This window comes from Ascaphus truei, chromosome 3 (assembly GCF_040206685.1).
Source record: "Ascaphus truei isolate aAscTru1 chromosome 3, aAscTru1.hap1, whole genome shotgun sequence".
Taxonomy (NCBI): domain Eukaryota; kingdom Metazoa; phylum Chordata; class Amphibia; order Anura; family Ascaphidae; genus Ascaphus; species Ascaphus truei.
In genome coordinates this window covers 329,728,581-329,746,586 of record NC_134485.1, presented here as the reverse complement: position 1 = coordinate 329,746,586, position 18,006 = coordinate 329,728,581, and the positions used below count along the sequence as shown (strand labels likewise).

At 44.4% G+C, this 18,006-nt stretch overlaps 1 protein-coding gene across 1 annotated transcript in view; it reads left to right on the top strand.

Moving 5' to 3' along the window:
* LOC142489896 (retinol dehydrogenase 16-like) overlaps positions 1–18,006 on the top strand; it is a 29,982-nt gene that overhangs the window by 7,148 nt on the left and 4,828 nt on the right. Inside the window, exon 4 of the mRNA XM_075591467.1 lies at positions 10,978–11,141. Within this exon, the coding sequence (XP_075447582.1) occupies positions 10,978–11,141 (164 nt within the window). The remainder of the gene's footprint in view (positions 1–10,977; positions 11,142–18,006) is intronic.

The following is an 18,006-nucleotide window of genomic DNA, read 5'->3' as shown; positions in this document are numbered from 1 at the left end:
ATACAGCCAGGGGTGCTGGGAGATACCAACAGGAGCCTGTGCTGTAGTTGCTAGGCAACAGGCAAAAAAGGAGGGAAAGTAGTTACATTAGTAACAACAATGCACAGAGAAGTGACAGGAGTCACAGGGCGGGAGAAATACGCAAACTGGTTCCAGGACAAGGACCCAATCCAAAATGTATTAAATCTATCGAGTGTTTACAATGGAAGAGATGGGACTTTTACAAAAGGTCCATCATTCCTCACCACAAGTGTCGACAATATTACGAATATGAATAAAAAGTGTTTACATTTTTAGAGATTTGCAACTTATATGTTTCTTTGAATCAGAAATTAATTCTAAAAAATCTGAGTCTCAAGAGAACGTTGAAGTTAATCAAGACTTTAAAGATCGAAAAAGACTTTTGAAAAGTTTGTGTTTAAAGACATACTGTACAGTAGATACATCTTTTCAGAAATTTAGAGATACATGTAAATTTGAGAGAGGAGAGAATCTTTGTAATAGAGAGATTAAACAATTAAAACAGGATACATTTATTGTTTTGAAGAAAGTAGGTAAGGAAAGCTCCTTACTCATCCATAATACAAATTATATATAGCTAAATGGCTTGGACAATGCTCTAATTATGGGGTGCGCAAACTGGGGGTATGAAATTTTTTTTGGGGGGGTGGGGCTGCAGCTGTTACAGAGACCCCGCGCTCTTCAGTGTGAGGCCTCTGTAATTCACTTACCTGAATTCAGCCGGCTTCGGGCATGACAGCGCAGCATCAAATGACACCGGGGGGGTCATGGGATGTGACGTCACATGACCCAGCGCCATGATTTGATGCCCATCGCCATGGCAACACGGCATCAGGTGACGTCACATAACCCCGCTGCAAGATTTGACGCTGGATTAAATTTAAGGGAGCGCAACACTGGGGGAGCACAGCGCCGAAAATGTGTGCATCCCTAATCTAATTTACAATATGATGTTCTGTTACAGATGGACCCTATCTTAAAGGCCAACTGTTTGGCAGCTGATACACTTGATAAGGCAATTAAGAACTAATGGCTTACAGCGAAAATTGCAGATCATTTAAGAGTTACTCACCCTATTATATCTTTTTATTTATTTTTTAACATGGTTATTAAGGTGCATAGAGCTAAACTGCCTTCATCAGGTTGAGTATAGTGGAGGTATAACTAATAGATCGTTCAACACTCGAACCTTTAGTACAATATAGTTTTTGTTTTATCAATTGACATCACTTCCTGCCTTTGGACGTGATTCTATGCATATTATGAAAAAGCTAAGTACTGTTGATACACAAACTATAACATTCCTCTATACATTTGATATTAAGGCGCTATACTGTACTAATATTTTTCATCAGCAAGCATTAGATATTATCACAGGAGTGCATATCCTCCCTCCAGCTTTCTTTTCGAGATAATGGAAAATGTTTTGATGAATAATTCGTTTTGTTTTGAAACTCGTTCAAACAAGTGTAAACCCTCCTTGCCCGGCTCCCACTAAGGAGGGTTACAACTAAGTGAGGCGGAGTAGGTTTAATGCAGGTGCTGGTGCTTAAACTCTCACACCTTTTTCTCAGGGTCCTGGCGTCCGGCTGGCTGTTATTATGTTAATTTAAGAAGGGCGCCAGGGATTTATTTGACAGACTGGTTACTTTATTGGACAAGACAAATTTAATACATTCTTCTTCCCTAGGAATTCAGATAGTTCCCCAGGAGGTACACACGACTTTGTCACCTTCCCTTGCCCGTGAGAAATTGAAATCTCTGGCTCCAGTGAACTGGAGTCACTCCCAGGTACCATCCAAGACTCTGTGTAGGGTGTGCTTCTATCAAGTTTTTTAGCTACAGTACCTATTATCCTTATGTAGCCCATTGCCCCCCCCCCCTGACCTCATATCGGGTACCCTAGGGTGTTTCATGGTCTGGCTACATGTCTGAGTGTGGTGCATACCTGCTGGCAACAGGAGGGCCTGAGTCTCCCACGGTGACATGGGGGACAACAGGACAGGTTTCTCGGGTGGATGCCTTCGTTCTCCTTCAATGGTGCAGCGCCTCCATCTGTAGAAGGCCCCAGGGATACGGGGTGGAATCCCTACTGCAGAATCCCCTCCCAGGGATGAGAGATTCCAGTCTCCACACTCTGTCTCTTTAAGTAAAACTCTTTATTGCTTCACAGCAACAGTAAATCAGGAACAGACAGTATACAGCCAGCCAGCTGTACTCCTTCAGGATGTCCCTGCCTCCACTCTGGGCCTCAGGGCCAACTAGAGTGTGGCTAGCTCTTCGCTCACCCCCTAAGCAGGGTGAGTGGTACTTGGTCCACCTATCTATATCTATCAGCTCTACTCATCTGGATCCTAACTCACTACCAACTCACACCACAACTAGAACCAACTAAATAGGAAGTTCACTGCCATAAGTAGATTCAGTAGGCACCACCCCTGTGCCTCTTGATTCGACACAGAGTCAGGTGACCTCCCTTCACTATCTCAGTGTTTGAGGTGGGGGAAACCCATGATAACTCCTGGCAACCTGCCCTTACACAGGGATTACCACCAGGAAGAGAGTAGAAATATAGCCCATAATCTTACCAGGGCTACACTCTCCCTCAGGTGGAATCCAATGGTCCCCACTTGGACCTAATTTGCTGGGCCATCCTGCAGGTGAACAACCTGTGAACATACAAACATTGCAGTTAATACATTGTGTACACAGAGCTGTAACACCCAGATGGTGACATAAGCAGCAGGGAAACTCCCAACATGGAGAACCCATAACCCAGTAATAATGGCGGGGGTCAAGCTTCCTTATTTCCCGTCCATTATGATCCACAATCTTAACAATGAAGGGCTGAATAGGCCCATTCTCCGGCCTGTACATTATCTTGTGCTTGTATATGTTCCTGCCTGTACTCCAAACTCTCATCAAGGAACATATCTTGTCTTCCTTCAGATAAGCAGAGTTACCACACTTAAAGCGTAGTTACTCAATGACTGCATCTCTGAGCCAGGTGTCTCTCTGATCCTCAATCTCCTGCATGATTGGCTCTGGTACATATGGGAACTCATACCCATGAGACTGTAGGTATCTCGCCACTATGGCTCTATCTGCTCTGCTTAATTTAGTAAGTCTCCGGTTCCCAGCCTTTCCTTGCAGTACCCAGTACTTAGGCTCCTCAGGCGCAATGTCATTATATAAGATGGATGAACCTTTGGGTGTTACTACCTTCTGCATGATCTCTCTCCATCTATTGTCTAGCTCTCGGCAACCTCCTGTTTACAGTAAGTGCCTACATCCCACCAGTGATCTACTATATTGTTCTTTATTAGCACAAACCTTGTACGGTCCATCCCTTCATCATACCCTGTGAATAACCATGCCCACCATTTGTCTTGGTGCTCATATGAGGATGACACACTCATACATTCTTCTGAATCAGCTCTCGAGGTTACACCAGATGTCTCTCTCTCAGTAGAGTGCGAGCCTTTACGCCTCTCTCTAATGACATTTGTGTATATTATGGGATTCATTTTGGGTACCTAAGGACTTGCAGGACCTGTTTTAGCAGACGACTGGGACGCTCGGGCCCTACCTCTAGGTACAGGATTAAACACAGTGGGGTTAGGTACAGGTATAACACACGACAGTGGTATCTCCCCATCAGAACCCTCATCACTCGAGACCCAATCCCTCCAATCAGTAGAAAACTTGGGTGTCTTACTCGGCTTAGTCCCACTAGGACCCGGTGGCATAGAACGTGATGGGCAGTGGCCGGGGCAATGGCGCTGTGGGCGGTGACCATAGGATCGCCATAGTCCATCACAGTGTCTCTTAGTCAGACGGTGCCACGACCGGTAGGTGCTCTCTTACTGTCTCTGGCTGGAGCGTGCCCGGCTCCTCGCTTAGCCACTTGTGCCTTGAACTTCTCAAACTCCTCCTCCAGACCGGCTCTCTTCAATGAGTCGATTAAGGCTTCCGGGCCTCTGCTCCATGTCGACCCGGAAGTGACGTCATCATGGGTCGTGGCAGAGTCTCCATCCGCCTCTGGGTCCCGCACCGGAAGTGCATCACTCACCGGAAGATGCAGTGGTGGACCGTCATGATCGCGGACGGGCAGGTAGGCCCGCAGCCTCTCTCTCTCCACAGGTTCCTCCTTCACCTGGCGGAAGTAAGGGGGTGGTGCAGTCATCTTACCGTTCCGCTGCCTTGCAATGTTCTGCGGTTCCTCCGGAGCCTTCTCGGGTCCCATCTCCGCCACACTTGGAGTCGCTACGGCTGTGGGACTTCTACGCGGTTCAGGCCGCACCAGTGCTCGCCGTCGGGGGGGCTCCGGACTCATCTGCTCCGTCTCTTGGGTAAGTGGACTCTGTCTTTCAAAGCTGGGGTGGTCTGCCGGCCGGTGCATCACCACCGATGACAGGCTTCCTCTCTCGTCGTCCGATGAGGACGGCAATGGCACCTCTGCTGGGGAGCCACATCTGGTCCTTGCTGCACTGTCAGTGGGTATAGGTATGAAACGGGCCCGCTCCGGTACCTCCACTGTGGTTGCTCATCTCTCCGTCGGGACACTTCTTAGTAGCTGGGCCTGGATCCCTACCGCAGGGGTGATATATGGGATCAGGGCAGTCTTCGCATCCGCCTCCTCCACTTCGATCAGCGTTGCTGGAGAGGCCTCTCGCGGGGTCACCATAGTAGGGTATGGCTCAGTAGGCCAGAGGTAGAAAATGCCACACTGTTGGCACCGTGCTGTAGTACTTGGGGCCGGTCCAGGTAACCTGCATTGAATGCACAGGCACCGTAGATACTCACGGCCATCAACCTCCACAACCAGGAATCCTCCTGGAAGCTGATAAGTATTTATGCTTAAGTCAGCCATCTTTTGCGCAGGGGTTGATTCAATCAGCTTGCTTGTTCGACAAGTAGCTCCTTCTCTGTTGCCAGTCAAGCAAGAGTGAGGTTCCTCAGTCTCACATCCTGTCCCTCCTTCCGCTTGGGAGGACAGTTGAGATTGGTTCTCGGTGTGCCTCCTCCTTCTGGTGGATGGTAGAGGTGGGGCACTCTTTCTCCTTTTGTGACGTGGGCTCATTATTTGGCCAGTCACTGCACAGGTGGGCACGGTTACATCTTTTGCGCCGCTCCCTTCTTTTAGCTGGGGTTCTGGTTATGGCGCCAAACCCTTGCACATTTCTCTCCACATCTCTCGCATAGCCTGCTTGCACGCAGCACGTGCACGATCTAGACTTGGTGGGAGTCGCTATTTTGGATTGGCTGCAACACGCGTTGCAGTGAATGGCACCGCAGTCACAATTTTAACCTCCTCCATGCCCCGCAGAGCACATGTATCTATTGCCGCCATCTTTAGTGAGCCCTCTAAGCCCACGATAGCGCTACTCTCAATGTCTGAAGTGCAACTCGTTCCTATGCACTCACTACTCTCAATAGTGCTATAACCAGTGATAAAAACGTATGGCATACCCCAGGCTAGGCAGAACTCTCTCCTTGTACACCGCACTCGCTGACGGTTCATTACAAGCACTCTGTGGTGTGTTTTCTGGATACTGGCTAGTGTACTGGGACTTCTAGCAGTACTTGGCGTCAACCTACTTTTGGCCACTCTTAATGCAGATCCTATGCTGAAGTTCCTGTCCCAAGTTAACCAGGCTACCCCCACAGGCATCCTACACTATCTGCCTCAAGGTGACTAGGACAGCTATAGCCAAGTGTACCCAAATCTACATCACCCACTTAGAGCACCTAGGGTGTATCTAGCGAGAGAACAGTCCCTTCTGACTACCCTTAGTCTCCAAAAATGCCCATCTTTCTGCAGCACTTGCTCTGAAAGTGTACATGTTACTTTCAGCTCTGCTTCGCTGAAAACCTGTCCTGATTATCTCAGCAGTGCCTCCAATTGTAGCCCATCGACTCCCCCCCCCCCAACCTCTTATTGGGTAACCTAGGGTTTTTCATGGTCTGGCTACATGTCTGAGTGTGGTGCATACCTGCTGGCAACAGGAGGGCCTGAATCTCCTGCGGTAACATGGGGGACAACAGGACAAGTTTCTGGGGTGGATGCCTTCATTCTCCTTCAATGGTGCAGCGCCTCCATCTGTAGTAGGCCCCAGGGATACAGGGTGGAGTCCCTACTGCAGAATCCCCTCCCAGGGATGAGAGATTCCAATCTCACACTCTGTCTCTTTAAGTAAAACTCTTTATTGCTTCACAGCATCAGCAGTAGCAGCAGTAAATCAGGATCAGACAGTATACAGCCTGCCAGCTGTACTCCTTCAGGATGTCCCTGCCTCCACTCTGGGCCTCAGGGCCACCCAGAGTGGGGCTAGCTCTTCCCTCACCCCCTAAGCAGGGTGAGAGGTACTTGGTCCACCTATCTATATCTATCAGCTCTACTCATCTGGATCCTAACTCACTACCAACTCACACCACAACTAGGACCAACTAAATAGGAAGTGCACTGCCATAAGTAGATTAAGTAAGCAACGCCACTGTGCCTATTGATTGGACACAGAGTCAGGGGACCTCCCTTCACTATCTCAGGGCAAGTTCTTGAGGTGGGGGAAACCCATGATAACTCCTGGCAACCTGCCATTACACAGGGATTGCTGCCAGGAGGAGAGTAGAAATATAGCCCATAATCTTACCAGGGCTACACATAAAATACCCTAGAATTTCATACTATGGCAACCTGGTGTGTATTTGCATACAGTTGGTGTTAGAACAACTCTAGCTGTGATATTTCTCTGACCCTGATTTAGGGATCCTTTGTCTTGAAATGTCACGCACATCCTCCTTGAAGGAAAAATAGCAGTTACATCTAGTACATGGTTGAGAGTGCCACCTAAAGGTAATTATCACTGTAGACATTGTGTTGAATGTCAACACACACACACACAACATATAATATGCGTTGTTATTATTATTATTATTATCATTTATTTGTAAAGCGCCCAACATATTCCACAGGGCGTGTTACATCTTTTACTGGTAAAAATATTCTTATTAATCAAGTATTAATTATTATTTACATGTTTACATGTCCCTGTGCATATTTTTTGGGTGGGAGGTGTGGGGGGTACACCACATGCCAATGAAAAGATCGAATTAGGGAACACAAATCTGACATAAGAAATATTGATAAAATAATTGATACAGATAAAGCAAGAGATCATTGCAGTTCATTTTTATGAGGTTAGACATTTTCCCCATGTTTACTTACATTTATTCAATTTAAAAGAGTAATTCGCACAGGAGCAGTAGTAATATTAACAAAGAATTTGCATCAATGTGAGATCTTTTTTGGATGCAAGAATTTGAAGCCTGGTCAAAACAAGGTGTCAATAGAGAATGTGATTGGAGTGTGTTTCTTTAAGTCTTGAAATTGAACTCAATATGGGAATGTATACAGGTGTCTTTTATGCTTTATATAATCTACTATGTAATATCCGTTTACCAGACCCTCAAGAATGGAGTGCTTCACTCTGATACCGGTCGCGCTGTAGTTGTTGCTGATCCTATCCTCTCTCTTGAACGATTCACTTTTTGTACACAATAAAAGACTGTATATTTTTAATCTGAGATTTTTCTATTTTTGAGCTTTTATGCAGTCAGTTACTGTGCAGCATCATTATATTGAGACTGGGCTATGAGTTTTGTATTTTTTAGATGCTGTCAACTTCCGTTGATGTGACGTCATCGGGAGAGCCAACACAGTCCATTGGTATCGATGGTCCCGGATCCAACGCAGAGATGCACAAGGAATGAAAGTTTGCATGTGTTGCAATACGGAATACTGTATGTGAGTGCTTGTCTGATTTATCTATCTAAGATTCAGCAGCTAAGTGTTATGCCCAAAAAGGATTCTAAACAATCTTTAAGTGGCCCCTAATAGTGTTAATAAATGGTTCTTCTCACAGGTAGTGCTATAAATAACATTGAATATGGCAGCACACAGAGTAAAAACCATGAAGTCCATTACTTAAGATGTTTTAGAGTTACTATTTTATTGATATTTAATATTTTATTAATATGCTAAACATTCTAAGCTACTACTTTAAATGAAAATATTCAGACTAACCTTTTTCTTAATTGGCATGTAGCCTGATTTTATAGGGGTAGTCTCACATAGCAAAAAAATGTCTGTAACCTATAAATGTAAAAAGCTTTATATATATACAGTATATATATATATATATATATATATATATATATATATATATATATATATATATATATATATATATATATATATATATATATATATATATATATATATATATATATATATATATCAATCACCATTAAAGGGAATTTTGCACTGTGTCCTCTAACGAAAATGAATATCATTTATTACCAAATCTTTGTATTGATCATTTGCTTGCAAATAATCAGTTTCCCAAACAGTGTTAACAGGAAAGAAATTAGGTAAAAATCATACAAACTCTTTCTGAAGCATTGGATGCCACCGAAAGTTTTAAAAATGGCTTGATAACACTTACACCATTTTTGAATAACACATATTTAGAAAGATGTACAGTATATAATTTTATGCTATTAAAAACAGCGGGGGGAAACAAACTTTTTTTTTTTTTTAAAGAAAGTGTAACTATAAAAATGCTGGTGGTACTTTGTATTTCTAAATGAAAAAGCAGTGTTATCATCACATTTTAACTACTGACTAAATTTAAGCCACTATTATTTGTTCATTATTGTCTTAAATCGGACTGTGGTGCTGATTCACTAAGCAGGGAGCTTTTGCGCCCGATTAGGAAATTTGTAATCCCACGATAAAAAAAATGAAGCCAGGCGTGGGATTCACAAAGAAGTGAAGCGCATTGGGTTGGGTGCGGGCAAAAATATACCCGATCGCGCGAGCTGTTTTTTTTCCCCTGCTATCGTGCTTACAAATTTAAAGTGCGATAGCTGATAGAAAAAAAAGCAGCCTGTAATATCTGCATGGAGACGCTGCGTCTCCATGCACGGCTCTTACAGGCGATCGTACAGTACAAATATTCATTTTAATACTAGTGTACATATGCAGGGGGTCTCCTGAGCTGAACCGCATTGGTTTCAGCCTCGGGGACCCCCTACTTCATGAGATCCAGGCCCTGTTATGGGGTGCTGGTATCGCCTGTGCTTTTAATGCTCCCGCATCACTGGACGGGGGTATTTAAATTCTGCAGGGGGATACCGGTATCCCATAATGGGGCCTATATCTCATGAAGTAGGGGGTCCCTGAGGCTGAAACCAATGCGGTTCAGCTCAGGAGACCCCCTGCTCATGTTCTATAGTATCAAAACACACATATCAATAACAAATAATTCATTACCGTAGCGGCTATCCACTATGGTAATGAAGCTGCATGAATGGAATTTTTATTAATAGTGTGCAGGAGCAGGGGGTCTCCCGAGGTGAACCGTATTTATTTCAGCCTCGGGGACCCCCTGCTTCCCGAGTTACAGGCCCAGATATGCGGTGCCGGTATCTCCTCCATTATTTAAATGTCCCGTATCATGTGTCGCAGACGCTTTAAAAATGGCGACGATACTGGCATCCGATGCCTCATACCGGGGCCTGTAACTTGGGAAGCAGGGGGTCCCTGAGCAGAAATCAAAGCGGTTTAGCTCAGGAGACCCCCTGTTCCTGCACACTATTCAAAAAAAATACATTACAGCAGCTTCATTACCTTAGCGACTAGCCGCTACGGCAATGAAGGGGTTAATGCCAAATAGCAGCTTTAATGGGGGAGGGTAGTTGCCTGGGGAGGGTGGTTAGGCCTCCTGGGTGGGTATTAGAGGGTGGGTTAACCCCTTAATCACCTTAGTGGTTAGTAACCGCTATAGTAATTAAGGGGTTAGGGGACATTAGATTGTATTTTTGCTTGTACTGCATTGTTTGTGGCAACGGAGGACATGGATGGTGTTGAGGATGAGGACGGCCTTCACCGTGGCAGCCTGGCAGGGGTGAGTGCAATTTTATTTATTTTATTTCTGCTTGTTAATGGAAGTTGTTTTATTTTAATGGGCAAATTCACTATTATCCATATCTGCCTAATAGTAATTTTGACCATTATTGTACTGCATGTGTTAGTGGGTAGGGGGTGAGGGGTGTATTTATTTCAAAGTATTGTCTGTTGTGTTTTTTTGGGCACAGGATTAGTACCGCAGGCCAGCGGGGACCCCGGACTCCCACGGAGATCATTAATTGTGTGGCGAAAAAAACCGTCAACAATGATTTTTTTCATGGCTCCATTTCTTTTGCACCAGCCTTTAGCTGGTGCATAAATCTGGTGTGCTTTTAAAGTACGATTCACTTATCCTTGCTTAGTGAATCGCGCTGACTGGCAAAAAACGCGCGTTTGTTGTTTTTTGCCTGATCAGACGTATTGTTTTTGCCTGGCTGAAAAAATACCTTTTACGGTCGATAAAGCTCTGTTATCACTGTTTAGTGAATCACGCAGCAGGCTGTATCGGTCTTAAAAGGCATTTATCTTACATACTTAAAAGCAGTTATCACTGCTTAGTGACTCGGCCCCTGTGTGTTTAACTGTTTTTTGTTTTTTTACCTTTGTAAATATACTGCTAGAGTTGATCAACCATTAAATTAGATTGCATTTGACAGTGCTGCTACTGCACATACAGTAGATACAATATAACAATACAGCTATGATGGAAACCTGTGCTGGATATCATTTCACACAAGGACTATTACCCTTACAAGTTTAAATGAAGAAAAACTTTCTCTTCTGCTAAATAATTACATAACTTGACTATATCCTAACTGTTTCATTGCATAGGTCAAAAACCATGCAATGGTTAATCCGCAATTCTGAAACTAACAAACTTTCTGCCAAAGTAATGAGCCGTGCAATATGTTGCCTTCATGGCAGGGTGTGGGTTTATGTTTTAAATCATGTTGGCACAGACCCCAATTGTACTGTCTTCTCAGGCGTGAACTTCGACCTTTTGGTGTACGAGTTTCCATCATTGAACCTGGTGCCTACAAAACCCTAGCGAATGATCCACAGACCATACTGCAGAGTATCCAAGCGGTCTGGAGCAGAGTCCCACAGTATATCCAGGACAGCTACGGGCAGCAGTATTTTTGGGACTGTGAGCATCCTCCCATCTATCATTGGGTTATTTGCTGAATAAGTCTGAGGGAAGTATGAAAGATACTGTAGAGAGGTGTGGGATTAGGGAACTATTCATACAGCCAACAAGCAAACCTCAGTGCAACACAAAATAGTTCATTTTATGTCATATATTTGTGTTAAATGTCTAAAGGTCTCTGCCAAACTGTACAGTTGCTGTAGTATTAAGAGCAGTCAAGGGAATGGAGGCACACATTTCAGCACTAGGACAACCACGTACAATAGCAATAATAGGGGCAGATTCACAGAGCTCCGTAAAATCATAAGTTCATTGCCATGTTAAGTTAGCCCTGCCTTGCCGAAGCTTCAAATATCATGGTGTTAAGTCTGTCTTACCCAAAGTTGGCGTTACTACCATGGAGACCCTGAATAGGTGTTTAATGAAAGTTAAAAAAAAAAAAAAAAAAAAGAAGACGGGAGAGGAAAAGAGCCCTGTAATAAACAATATGATAGTTTTAACTTAATTGGGGTCATACACTTAGCCAGACCCTGTAAAAGACATATTTCAGGGTCCGGATGGGAGTAACGCCAAGTTTAGCTCTTTTTGCATATAATTAGCACTGACGTGCAGTAACGCAGGGGCTTGTTATGGCTGAAAATAGCACTTAGAGCATTGTTAGTGAGCTTTGAAGATCCTCCTTTGCCCTTAACGAGATGTTAACGTCTCATTAAGTGACTAAAGGAGCTCTGTGGATGTACCCCACAGTGCTGTATTCTTCTATAGTGCTGACAATGTACAGTATGCAGTGCACAATAGACAATATGCATAGATACACAGGGTAATTAATGGTCTTGCCCAAGGTCACATAACATTGACCCTACCACCCAGGGCTGTCCTGACAAATAAACCTTAGAGCTTGAATCTATGACTTTTTAAATCAATATGTTTGTGTGAGCATGTACCTGTTATTTGCAACCAGCAAACCGTGTGCATCATCTTGTCGATAAAGTTTATCCTCTGTAGGACTGACAGGCTATATATAATGACCAATAGTATTTGCTATCAACTTCTTTTGAGATAGTGTACACATAATGTGTAATTACAGTACACAGATTTTCAGTTGTGAGGGCGATACATACTGTAAAGTGAGTATGTTACCCGACTTGGGCAGCTGACGGAATAGGCATGTATAATATAGCCGCCTACACCCTCTATTATGTCTTAAAAAGTGCTCAAGTCAGGCCGCGTCCATGGTAATCGAGACCGTGACCACGGTGCAATCAAAATGCCATAAAGGCAATGAGCGCGGCCATAGAAATTTGATTTCACCGCGCGACGGCCGGGTCATGTGCACGGGTCAGCCAATGAGGGCGAACCTCTCACGTGATATCACGGAAACACCTCCCGTCACGCCCTCCATCTTGCAATCCTACAGGCCATTGATCACTTCAGCTACACACGAGCGTGACGCCGCGGGGGCACCATGGACGCAGCCTTAGGGACCTGTGACGAGATGTATAAATGTCTCTCATAATATTTAAGAAATGCCTTTATTTTCTCTAAACTGTTAGTTGAATATAATTTACCAATTAAGTTTCCGCAAAAGCATAGGGAGCTTAGGGAGCTGGTTGATTGTTGAAACATGGCACTGTAATTTAGAAAGGAATGAATCTAAGAAACCCATTAACACTGATACTGTAATTATTATAATATATAACTACAGTATAATAAAATGTTGTTTGGCTTGCTGTGTTCCCCTTTAAGTGGTGTTACAACTTCAGTGTAAAGGGTATATAGTTAGAGTAGGGTTCTTTGATTCCACTCTTAAGAGATCTGCTTACTATAGCCTGGATGGCCAGCAACCAATAGCTGGGCAACCTTTCCACTATGGTGCTGCTACTGCTCTTTTTGTCACTCTCAACAACCCTGCTAGTTTTCCCTACTACTGTGGAAATAGGGGGAGATGATGGTGCTGCTGCTGCTGCTAAAACACCGGATGACACTGGATTTAGCAAACACTTCTTATTTTTCCCAGCCACCTACTCCTTTGCCACTGCACATTTGTATTTCACTACAGATGTAGCCTGACTTAATGTTTTCGGTGCCGCACAAAACCAAGTGTAAATCCCAGGCATTTATTTGCATGTTACAGCTCCACAACCCCGACTGCGCCGCGACCAGAAAAAATGTGCGTTCTGCGGCAGTAAGGATAGGTGGGTCTATAGGTGGGTCTAGGTATGTCTTTAATCTAAATACAATGTAATTGTAAGGGAGTCAAGGGGTTAAACTCCCTTTAGAGGGCAGGAAACTGCACTGGTGTCGGGTTTCCTGCAGGTGATATGTAAAACTCCTGATAAAAGGCAGGAAATGAGAACCTGTCACTGTCCCTGTTTGGAGTCTGTTAGGGGGCTCACAGATAGAGCTCCTGCCCGCAGGGATCCAGGCTGGTTGACCAGAGGATTTTACCTGGCAGCCGTGAGGAATCCAAAGTCTCACACACCAGAGAAGCCTGTGCACAAAGAAGGGCAAAAGACTTCCTGGGAGCAGCAGGACCTCAAAGCCTGCAGCTGGAGAAATTGGAGACGCCAGACCAGCATCAATGTCAGATTTTCAATATTGTTCCCTGTCTTGCTAATATTGCTTATATGTTTTGGAGTTGGTAACCAGTTTAGTTGGCCAGCTGTCGTTAGAAAGGGCTGCAGCAAAGTGTAGATATTTTTCTTAACGGGAATAGGTATTTTATGATTTATGTTTTGCCTTAAAGGGGCAGTAGCCTCAATGTTTTATATATTTTTTGTGGCCAATAATATCACTCAACGTTTAGTTTACCCTAAAAATTGCATGTGTGGAATCTAATCTTACCTCACCTACAGGCTACTCCGTCACAGTAACTCACCCGTTATTCCCATTAAAAACTTCAGATGACTAAAAAGTATTTTTAAAGTATGACATTTTTATTAGAGTAAATTAGAGCCTAGAGATAAAATACAGACTTAGTGAAATGATACTATCTTCTTACAATAATACAATCTTCTTCAACCGACATCATCTTCAGGCTGTCTCTAGTACAGTTTTTTTTTTTTTACAGTGCAAGGTCAGATTCAACGAAGAAAAACTGTCTCAACCAGACATTTCTTTCTGTTTTGTTGTATTACATCTTGTATAGTAACACGTGTGAAGTTTTTGGCAGGTGCAACATAGCATGAGTATAGATACTGTATTCAGTGCACCATCTGCCGTATGCAATAAAGGAAGCATACAGGACAGCGCATGCGTGGCCATAGGCAAAAATATTCAGTGCGCCATCTGCTGGGCATTTACTGAATTGCAATTACACAAATACCCCCACAAATAATTCTGCCGGCTAACCGCGACCGGCACGCGGATGTGCTACGGTGAACAAATTGTTCACTCAGCTGTAATCTCGCACTTTGTCACAGTACCAAAAAAAAGTAAGTCTTTCTACATCTGTATATCACTCTCCATTCTAGACAGAGCTTCAACACATGAACAGTTGGTTGGGAGAGGGAGACCTATTTTAGTAGTCTCATGCACTATGCTGTATATCCCCTTAAACCTCCCTCCAAATAACACATGGAGAGACACATGTACTCACAAAGAAGCACACCTTAGATACTGGGAGATATGCAAACTGTATTTAAATGACTCACAGCCAAGGGTGTAGCTAAAGCTCGGGGGCTCTTGCTCTTGGGGTTTCCGCTCTCTCACCCCTGTAGAAAAGGCGGAGGAGATGAATGTGGTGGCAGTGGGCCCCTCGGTATTAAAGAATAAGCCGGTAGAAGAATCAGCACTTGAGGCAGAGCAGGATGGCAGGGCAGGAGCACGCTCTAGCAGTCTGATCCGGAAGTCTTTCTTACTTCCAGTGTCTGCTGCTAGAGCACGCTCCTCACCTCATGCTGTTCTGCTCTGCCTTAAGTGCTGATTCGTCTATTGGCTTATCCTTTAACAACGGGGGCCCACCGCCGCATACCATGTCCCTTCACCTGTCTCCATTACCACATGTAGGCATGGAGGAGGTGGAGGGGAGATCTGATGGTGGGGACTGGGGGAAATTGATGATGGGATTATCTGATGATGATGAGGGGGATATCTGATGATGATGATGATGATGGGGACTGGGGGAGATCTAGTGATGATGAGGGGGATATCTGATGATGATGAGGGGGATATCTGATGATGATGAGGGGGAGATCACAGGAGGGGGAGGGATGATGAGGCGGATAGATGAGGAGGAGGAGGGGGAGAGATGATGAGGAGGAGGATGAGGAGGGAAGATGAGAGAGAGGATCAGGGAGAGGGAGATAAAAAACTGCAGTCAGTATTAATATTAATGGGGCCCTGACCCTGTGCATCTCTAGCTACACCACTGCTCACAGCCCACACCTCTTAAAAGGATTTCCATAAGACCTACAGTATACTGACAATCCTAAGGCCCATTGTGATGAAAAGTGTAATGGTATCAAACCAACAGGATCAGAACCCACAACCTCTGCTATTCATGGCAGCAGCTCTAGCAACTCTCTCGGACGCTGGATAACTCCATCGTAACAGCATACTTTTGAGTTCTACTGTTCACACCTGTAGCTAATCATACTCGTGGACGCTCTCCTGTCTTCCACTTCCACGTTGCCAGTTCAATGTGGTTCAAAAAGGAGCACACCTGAGATACCTGGGAGATATGCTAATAGATATACAACGTATAGGAAGGAAGCCAGGGTGCATACTGTCCACGAGTATGATTAGCTATCTAAGCTGTGTTCCTTTTTGAGCACAGGTGTCTCTCAATATGTTATATGGAGAGAGATTTGAGGGGATATATATATATATATATATATATATATATATATATATATATATATATATATATATATATATATATATATATATAGGAAAACACAGGGGGTGCTCAGTGCTACATCCAAATGACAAAACATGTATGTTTTGTCATTTGGATGTAGCACTGAGCACCCCCTGTGTTTTCCTATATTCATGTGCCACAGCCCAGTTGCACTCTATGTGGCATTACATATAGTCAATATTAGGAGGGTGTGGGCGTTTGATCTTGCTGGGTTTGTGTGTTTAATATATATATATATATATATGTACATATATAATGAATACACACACACACACACACACACATCTTGGGACTCTGTTAAAGTAGGTCTCTTTCTCACTATCTCCTCACCAGCCCAGGGGTGGGGAGAAAATAAATCTGTGAGTTATTTAAAATGTTAGTGGGGGCACAAAAGGTCAAGCTCTGCAGAATTGCACTCGTGAGGTGAATGATTTAAAACTTAGATTTTAATGGTATATCGCTGAAATAATTAATGAATAATGAATACACAAATGAATTAAACAATAATTCTAAAACAGTGGTACTGTGCCCCTCACAGCCTCACATTATACTGAGGGCTAGGATAATACCGACCCAACACACTAGATCTGTCTTCCCAATGTATAGTCTGCATAGTATTCCCTCCAGAATACCAGAAGCTCAAGGGCATTAGATGTCAACGTGTACTTCCTCATACCAATATATTAATAAAGACCACAGCTACACTGGGTAATACACCTGGCTGTCACTGACTCCAAATTCTAACTATCCGGAACAACTATGGTACAACTTATATGATACACTGTGACCAGGTAATAAGGTGCATTCATCTGGGTCCAGTGTAATACCTCTAATATTAAGTCCATAGTTCCCAACTCAGACCCACACTGGACTATTTTACTGAATGTTTGTTTGTCTTTTCTGTGCCAATTTATTTTAGTGATATACAGGTAAACCCCGTTATAGCGCGACCCGTTATAACGCAAATCGGTTATAACGCGGTTTTCCCGTGGCTCCCGTTTAAAAAAAAAATGTACATTTAAAAAAAAAAATTTTTTTGCACACACTGCACACACTGCACACACTGCACACACTGCACACACTGCACACACTGCACACACTCTCACTGCACACACTCTCACTGCACACACTGCACACACACACTGCTCACTGCACACACTGCTCACTGAACACACTGCACACACTCTCCCAGCACACACTGCTCACTGCACACACTGCTCACTGCACACACTGCTCACTGCACACACTCTCACTGCACACACTGCACACTGCACACACTGCTCACTGCACACACTGCTCACTGCACACACTGCTCACTGCACACACTCTCCCAGCACACACTCTCCCAGCACACACTCTCCCAGCACACACTCACTGCACACACTCTCACTGCACACATTGTCATTGCACACACTCTCACTGCACACACTCTCACTGCACACACTCTCACTGCACACACTCTCACTGCACACACTCTCACTGCACACACTCTCACTGCACACACTGCACACTGCACACACTGCACACACTGCACACTGCACACACTGCTCACTGCACTTACTGCACTCACTGCACACACTGCTCACTGTACACACTGCTCACTGCACACACTGCTCACTGCACACACTCTCCCAGCACACACTCTCCCTGCACACACTGCTCACTGCACACACTGCTCACTGCACACACTGCTCACTGCACACACTGCTCACTGCACACACTCTCACTGCACACACTCTCACTGCACACACTCTCACTGCACACACTCTCACTGCACACACTCTCACTGCAAACACTCACTGCACACACTGCACACTGCACACTGCACACACTCTCACAGCACACAGCACTCACAGCACACTCTCACAGCACACAGCACTCTCTGCACACTCTCACAGCACACAGCACTCACAGCACACTCTCACAGCACACTCTCACAGCACACAGCACTCACAGCACACTCTCACAGCACTCACAACATACTCTCACAGCACACTACACCAC